Source organism: Pundamilia nyererei, unplaced genomic scaffold, assembly GCF_000239375.1.
Source record: "Pundamilia nyererei isolate P.nyererei 1_Seehausen unplaced genomic scaffold, PunNye1.0 scaffold00289, whole genome shotgun sequence".
Taxonomy (NCBI): domain Eukaryota; kingdom Metazoa; phylum Chordata; class Actinopteri; order Cichliformes; family Cichlidae; genus Pundamilia; species Pundamilia nyererei.
The window spans coordinates 562,134-570,725 of NW_005187690.1; the positions used below are offsets into that span (position 1 = coordinate 562,134).

Sequence of the window (8,592 nt, forward strand, 5' to 3'; positions counted from 1 at the left end):
ACCTCACCTAAAACTGATTCTTTGCATTCTTACTCTCATCTTACTTTGATGTGGTTATGTTCACATAACTAGTGGGATTCCACCCACAATGTATGTGTGCATTTAAAAAAAAAACTGTATTTGTGTGACACAGCTGCTTAGTCTGTTCACATTTTTTTTTATATACGTGGATATTTGTGTTTGAAGTTCTCTTTTAAATGTAAAATTGATAATTTGATTTTGTTGTATACATTTATTAAACATTTTATTATATTTTAGGATTTTATACATCTACTTTTGGAAGAGCTCAAATACCTTAACACCACTTTAAATCTGTAGAACACCTTTTGATGCATATTAGCTTAGCATGTTGCTAGGCCAGTATGCTTCATCTACTTCATTCAGGTCTCACTGTTGCATGACTGTCTTTATACATAAAGTTATATGTAAAATATAGATTAGCAGTGAATTGTATCTAATGCAAATAATTTTGTTTTCCATGCGCTGAGAGCAGAATTGTGCTGTCAAAGCTTATATTTACTCTAATGTTGCAATACTGACAAAATTATAAAGATTTTATAGTTCTCTTAGTTCCTCTAATAGCATCATGCTGACTCTGGTGTTTCTTCACCCAGAAAAAAATATCACTTTTGGTAAAAAAAGTTTTGTAAACAAAACATCTTTGTTGATTATACTCTTAATCAAATGTCAATAATTTACAGCTTCTCATAAACAAAGCAGCGCATATGAAAGAAAAAAACAAAACAATGTATGACAAACCTGTGCAATAAAGGGATTTCAACTTGTCACAAATATGAAAGCATTTTTTGATGGTTTTGATAAGAGTATGCAAATATTGAAAGAAGCTGAAATCATTCACTATATTTGAACTTATTCTCCTCACTTCAGCTCGCAGTGGTTTTCGAATCCAGGTGGACCCTGACGGGAACGCAACGCGTGCCATTTACTATATGGAGAGGGAGCTTGCCAATATGGATCCATCCAGGCCTGGCAACTATCAGCGCTGTGAGTAACTGATTGCTTCCTATTATTCCTGTGTGGCAGACTATATTAGATTCTGTGGCTGGAAGTCCTATATACATTGATTGGTTGAATTTTGGTTTAAGTGCAGTAATCTTTATTAAACAGGGATAATATATATTAATACATGAATCATAAAAATAAAAATAACTGCAGATAAAAATCTTAACTTCGGTTTTCGTCCTCACAATTTGGTTAAATAATACAGTAGATTATGATCGTTGAAGCCAGTAATCGATAACAAGATTCAACTGAAAGTCAGATAAATGTAAATGCTAAATTAACTCCAAGATTTTCTGTCTGACATGAGTCTGACACAATTAAGCCAAATGGTAAATATTCTTTGTTTTTTTAATTAATTAAAATACTAATAGTTCTATCTAATAGTTTTAGTGGACTGATAATATATAATGGTCATATAATTTCTGTCTTCCAGAGAGAGAGAGAGAGAGAGAGAGAGAGAGAGATATGTATGTAAAATCTGTCATCAACACTCATCAAGATTTTTGCTTTGTTAGAACAGACAGAGAGAGACTGCTTGTCTTACTCTGGAATTGTGGTTGTGATGGGGAAAAACCAGTATGTGATGTCATGTGTTTCACGTTTCATTTGTCATTACCACTTTCCGCACTTGTGGTTTGTAGCTGGTAAATGTTACCCAGAAAACCATATGTCACAGGAACAAATTTTAACATTCTGCAGTCATGTACGTGAAAACTGACTGCATTTAGTAATACAAAATAAAATTACCGTATTCTCTGGACTACAAAGCGCACCCGAATATTAGCTGCACAAGCTAAAATCAGGGGAAAATCCTGTTTTGTACATACATTAGTCGCACCTGACTAAAAGCCACAGGTGTCTCAATGTTGACTTATCATATGTAAAAGAATATGCACAAAGCGAATTGTCAGGAAAGAGATGGCTGTTTGGAGACACTTTTATTAATATTTTGAAAAACAAGTTATGGGTACATATTTGCATAACTTTTTAGGTATATGTACAAGTAGCGGTAATTACAAGTACGAAACATGTACTGTGCTTCATAAAAGAGTAACAAATGTAGTACATAACAATAACCTACAGCACACCAGAAAAATAGATTCGGACTACCTTTTAGGCTCAGGTGCAGTGACACGGCTTTAACAAGAAGAAAAGTCAGTCATTCACCACCATCTTTCTCTTCTTCCTGTGCACTAAAACCACCAAAGTCCTCTTCTCCAGTGTCAGAAACGAACAGGCTCAGGATGGCTTTGTCATCCACTCTCCGCTTCTCTCCTTCGTTGTCACTTTCAAAACCAAAGAAATCCTCGTTGTCAGTGTCAGAGTCGAACACCCTCAGAAGGGCCGTAGCGGTGTCCTCCTCTCCATCATGCAGCAGTCCAGCCCTTCGAAATCCGTTGGTGATCGTGGATGTTTTCACACTTTTCCACGCTGTCAGAATCCACTGGTGGAGTTGGGCATAACTTGCTTTTCGCAAGTTTATCGCCGCTCATCATCCACGCCTCCCACTGAACGCGTAGCGCTACTTTGAAGTTTGCTTTTCGCGCTACTTCGTACGGCACTACGTTGCCTGGCGGACCGACACTACAACGTAGTGCCGTACAACAGCGGAACAAACAAAACAAATCCTCTTACGATATCACAAAAATCATGGACAATCCATAGAAAAGCCGCACCGGACTAAAAGCCGCAGGGTTCAAAGCTTGTGCAAAAAGTAGCGGCTTATAGCCCGACAATTACGGTACATAAATTACAACAATTGTTACTGATTGTGGCCCATTGATAGCTGCAGAGCTTTCATGTTGTTACTTTTCTGATCCTTCTACTAAACTCAATTTTATTTCCTCTGACCTGCATTTCTTTTTCAATTTTCCTGTCTCAGTGGACAACATGACTGAAGTCAGTTCCTTGCACGACAGTAGTGGACCTGAGCCTCGAAACCGCGGAGGTCGTTCCCAGCCCCCGCATCTCCCCACAGTGTATGACCATGATGAAGCTATGAGCACCATCAGCAGCGTTTCCCAGCAAGGCCGCCGCCGTGATGATTATCCGCAACAAAGAGGAGGTTACATGGAGAACCACGTACGTTCCCGCTCGATGGACAATCTTGACGATATTGGACGGCGATACCCCAGAGACGACTACCCACCACAACGCCGCCCAGACTCCAGAGGAGGAAGAGGGTGAGTGTTAGTTTCTCGAGTAACCTCCTTGTTGCCATCATCACATCATTTAGCAGAGTTTTTTTTCAGCATAATCTGTACCATGTGCAGCATCATTGAAGTTTCACAGTAATTGTCTTAGTATAAAGACATGTGCAAATTGTTTAACTGAAATGTTCAGTCACCCACACATAGTGTCAGTTCAACCGCAACCTTTCAGTATCACAATGTTATCACTTTATCAAACTTAAATATATAAGAATAAATTAGATATCTTGGCACAGAAATTCTAGCAGGTCTTGTGTCATTTTTGTTCAAACAATCAACTATGTCTGCCTAGTTAAGCCTTGGCTCAAGGTAATTTCCAAATGTGTTTCATCAGAGTGAAGGGAATTGTAAACTAATTTAGCCCGATGACAAAGTGCAGCTGACAAATTTGCCCTAGTTTTTTTTTTTTTTTTTTGTGGTTTACATCTTCGGTGATGCATGTACTTTCCACGCAAGCTCACTAAAGAAAGGATCCGTATTAGCATATCACACCATTTACCTTTCGTCATCGGCTTGATGTTTGAAGATATGTGCAGCAAGTCATTTAGTAAAGTTTCACAGAGATTTCAGACATCACTGTTAGTCATAAGCTCAAAATGTATTTCTTTGTCGTGTTCTCAACACTGAACACCTTCAGCGCACTAATTGTTGTTGGGCCTTGGTACCCAATTTCAAACTTGATGTCCTTCCCCCCCCACCCCCGTCCATAGCATTTGTGTTGTACCTCATTGATCTCTAGTTGTGATATCAGTTGCCTCTTCCAGATGTTGCACTGAACTACTAGTTGTTTCACAATTAGTCTAGATGTCGGGTATTGAAGATTCCATAATTCCCACATCTTCTTCATGTAACCTCTTCTGCTGGGATTGTGTAGTAGCATTCCGACAGCTCTGTGGTCTGCACCCTTGTACCTTCATGCTCCTTTGTTCTTTGAGATGTAATGTATATATTTCATATGGAAGCTGATATTTAAATAAACCTAAATTCTTTTCATATATGAGAGATGTGGAGGGGTCTGGAGAAGGCATGGAGGACATTATGCTGTCTGTAACATGATTTGGCATGATGGTGGTGGCTCAATGATGGTCAGGGGAGGCCCTGGTCCAGATCTGGGACGATATCCCCCAGGACACCACCAGTCTCATTAGAAGCATGCCCTGAAATTCTCAGGCATACATACAAGCACATGGGGACCATACAAACTACTGAGTACCATTTTGTGTTGCTGCAATGAAATTTCAACAAAATGGACAAACAAAACTTTTTTGGGGTGTGTTTGAATTCAACCCTCTGTAGGTTGATAATCGTCATTTCCATCAAGCGATGTGGTTGGTATCGTTTCACTCCTAGCACATGATCCAGTCTAGTATGTATACCAGTTCTGTATACAGATCTAAAGTTTTCCTTTAGTTTGTTTTTTTTTTGAGCAAAGAAGATATTTATATGTAATGTTGATAAGACATACGGACATTTGGGAACCATAACCTCCATCCCATGTGGAGTCACAGTATCATGAGTAGTTAACCTGTTACCAATTACAGATGCAATGTTTGGTTGTAAACATCACCTGAACTTTAAAGTGAGACTCGGAACACGACAGTAGCTGAAAACAGTTCAGCAAATTCAATGTGCTGTTTTGTGTTTCTTTAGCTCTGATGATGGGTGGAGCAGCAGCGCCCGGAATGGCTATGATCGTGACTATGATGACCGCAGACGTCGTGACTACTCCCCTGATCGCCGGAGAGGAGAGGGTGGAGCCTACGGGGATCTCCCAGGACGGCGCAGCCACAGTCGTGACGATATAATGAATCTGGAGAGGGATCGCCGGTATGGTGGTGGTGCAAGGGGCGGGCGCGAGGATTACGATGACAGTTTTCTACGAGAAGCCATGGAGAAGAAGAGGATGGGTGAGCAGCAGAGGGCGCGGAGCCAGGAGCGATTGGACAGCGAGAGCGACCGCTCAGATCGGGGGAGGGGGGCACGTGGGCCACCTCCACTACCTGTGAACCCACCCTCTGGAAACCCTGGCCGGCACAATGACTACCCGCCTCCACCACCACCGCCTTACAGTGAAGATGAAAAGAAAAGCAACCTCCGCAAGGTGAGTCACAGAAGTTGAGATTGCTGTAAGTGTATTGGTTTGATGATAATCTATGTTCTTACTTCTTATGAAAAGGCAAAAGTCAATACTGAAATTACTCTATTAATACATCTTCAGGGCCAATGACACATTGCTTGTTTTTGATCAAGAGAGTCTGTTTTAGTTTATTGGGTGAGCTAATGAGTTTTCTTGTTTTGCAGAATGGAGCTGTGAGTCGGGAGAGCCTGGTTGTGTGAAATAAAAACCTAAAGAGAACAAAGTACAACAAGGATGCAGCATTGATCTTTAAAAAAAACAAGAGAGCGACTGTAAATATTTATTGCACTGCTAATTAGTTATGTTGATTTAAAAATGTCATAATTAGTCCTAAATGTGATTGTATGCTTTTCTAACATGGACGAGGTTTGCCTTTTCATGTACACAATATTTTGGCTGCCACAAGTGCCTTACAGTGTACATAATTTTATTTTTAGATAGTTAAAAATATCTCATCTCAACAATTAAAAATATTCAGAAGTTTTATATAGTTTCATTTAGCTGATGCAGGTATTAATGCAGTTTATGGATGTCTGTTGTTTTTGCATTTGTGAAAAGTAAAGTGACTTTTTTATATGAATCTGTGTGCATTTAAAGGAATTTGTCTAGCTTTTTTCTTATTTGTCGTATTATTGTGTTCACTCGTTTTAGATTCCTCGTGGAACAAAATACTCCAGAGACTTTCTAACGCTAAATTGCAATTTTAACCTTTAGTATGTTGTACATAGGCATCCAGAAAAACGTCTTAAAACTGCAAATATTCATTTTGATGTGTTGAAATCTAATTTTAAAATAAAGATCTTCTTGCCAGGCCACATTGTTTGAGCTAAAAGTGTTTCACCACTAGATGCCACCATCTTGTTAGTATGCGGAAGCAGTGATGCTGTTTTAATGCAGCATTTTCTCTGTCTAGCAATTATTAATTCCTATTAGATTTAGAAATGTTAAGACTTTGATCAACCTTGCTTGTTGTTCAGTAAGAGATGATCAAATCGAGATTATTATTTATTTGTACCATTGTGAATTTAGTACTGGATAAGTATTTTGGTTTCTCCCTCTTAAAAGAAGAAATGTTAAAAACTATCTTCTTTGTCATTGTATTTGTTACGATATATTGCTACAAACAGCAGCAAAGGTACAGTGTAAACGAAACCATTTTCTTTTTTAAAGAAAAAAGGTATAGAAACATGATTTAAGATCATACCAGTGTGTGTGTGTGAGGGACCTATTCAAACATCACAAATCACAGTGTTGAATAAAAATCCAGACTTTAGTCATTGCCTCCTTGGCTGTCTCAACATAATTGAAATGTAGACTTAATAAAGATAGGATTTATTTCAGAGGTGTTGCGTCATCTTTCAGATATGTCATTATTTCAGTTGCCAGTGGCTCTGACGGTTGCTAAATATAAGTAAGAATGTCTGACTTGTAGGGGCATACTATAGGTTTAACATAAGACAAGTGTCAAGTTTCAGTGGTGCGCTCTTAAAGTGACGCGGGGGGGTGTTTTTTTGGTTGTTTTTTTTTTAAAGCCAGTCCGCAGTCTTTGCCTCCTTCACCTAAAAAAAGATTTCACTACGAGTAAAAGGTAAGAAGACCAAACCAACTTTTATGTCAGATCACCTGAATAGATTCTATAAAATAATCTCCCTGTTCTACAGGTTTCTGGATTTCTGCCACTTTGTGTTTGTCCCTACTTCATGGGTGATGTATCCTCCTCACACTACATCCTCCTAGCTGTTCAGCAACACACTGAGGTTCCTTAAGGGTGTTTACAGTGGCCAAGGTTTGTGCAAATGATCCTCCTTTGATCACACAGTGTCAGATGTCAGAGTGGTTACGTGCTTGCGGCAAGAAGTCATGTTGAAATCTTTGTTGCCATATTTGGTCTCTTATCACTTAATGAGAAAATCTAATTCTGACAAGTAAACAATCCGTCACTCTGAATGAGAAGTGGTGTTTTGATGCAAGTTTTGCCAGGCCTTCCAACTTGGTGCTAAAGTTAGACAAGATCCAAAGCCTCTATGTGTAGGGTTTGTGGTGCTTTGCTTTTTGCTTGTCTTTCCCCCCCAATTATTAGCTCTCTGTGACTGCATTATCAGTGACTCAGCTGCTGCATTTTCTACAGATTTGGTCATTTAAAAGTATTTTAAAACGGTGAGAATACCTAACATGTGACTGAGAGGGAGACAGGGGGAATGGTGAAGATGCTAGTTAGTAAAGCCAACGCGCAGTGAATAGAGGTGAAGAAGTGAGTGCAGGTAAGATTGAGGGGGTTGAGGGCAATGTCAGAGTTAAGGATGCAAAGATTTTCAGTGGACGTGACCTCAATAGGCAGGGTGAGAAATGAGTATATCAGAAGGACAGCTCAGGTGCAGTGTTTTTGAGAGATAGTTAAGAAAGCAGGTGGTAGGGATAGAATAAGATGGATAATCTGCTGTGGGCCCCCCCACACAGCTGAAAGAGGAAGTGCACAATCTAATGTGAAGGTGTTTTTTTGTTGTTGTTTTTAACTCGGCGAGGGAATCTTAAATCCAGAGAAAATCATGAATTACAGTTTTAAGGTAAGATCAGTAAATTCTTCTGACGCAATTGAGACTGCTTGCCTCAAGCAGCTAATTGAGCAATACGAAGTAATTTACAGATATATATATATATATATATGTAAAATTGTAAAGTTTTTCATTCAATATAATAAACATCCTCACTTTTCAGACTTTTAATTATCTACATAAACCATATTCAAACATCTGCCACCATTGCTTTAATTGGGATACACAAAACAGAACTACTTAAACTGCAAACCATATTACAGTTGTGATGCTACTCATGGTTTCTTTTCAATACTGAGATCCAGCTCTGAGAAAACCAGTTACATGCACAGTAATCTCAAGAGAAGCAGTTCAAGTTCATCAGATAGAGCCGCTGCATATTAGTAAAAGCACGCAATATAAATGTGTTATAACTTGTTTATTTAAGTACTGTGACAAAGATAGGTACAATGGAGGTAAGAAAAGAACAAAACATACATTTGCTAATCAGGAAAACAAAACGTGTATTACAACCCACAAGAAACAACATGTGGGCTAATTTATTGGTCAAAATGTAATTCCTATGCAGAAAATGCACAACTTACTTTGACTTTTCCGCTTTCTTTTTAGGTCTTAGTGCATTTTAACATGTGTAACTTTACATGTTTTAAATTATCTTGATATTCTTTCT

At 38.7% G+C, this 8,592-nt stretch overlaps 1 protein-coding gene across 2 annotated transcripts in view; it reads left to right on the top strand.

The window, feature by feature from the left end:
* lsr (lipolysis stimulated lipoprotein receptor) overlaps positions 1 to 6,455 on the top strand; it is a 14,548-nt gene extending 8,093 nt beyond the window's left edge. Inside the window, exons 8-11 of one of the 2 annotated variants that reach the window (XM_005750824.2) lie at positions 889 to 1,005; positions 2,906 to 3,206; positions 4,884 to 5,334; positions 5,535 to 6,455. In XM_005750824.2, coding sequence (XP_005750881.1) covers positions 889 to 1,005; positions 2,906 to 3,206; positions 4,884 to 5,334; positions 5,535 to 5,570 — 905 coding nt within the window. In that variant the 3' untranslated portion in view covers positions 5,571 to 6,455. The remainder of the gene's footprint in view (positions 1 to 888; positions 1,006 to 2,905; positions 3,207 to 4,883; positions 5,335 to 5,534) is intronic. The other variant, XM_005750825.2, reaches the window with a different exon arrangement.
* The last annotated feature ends 2,137 nt before the right edge of the window (positions 6,456 to 8,592 follow it).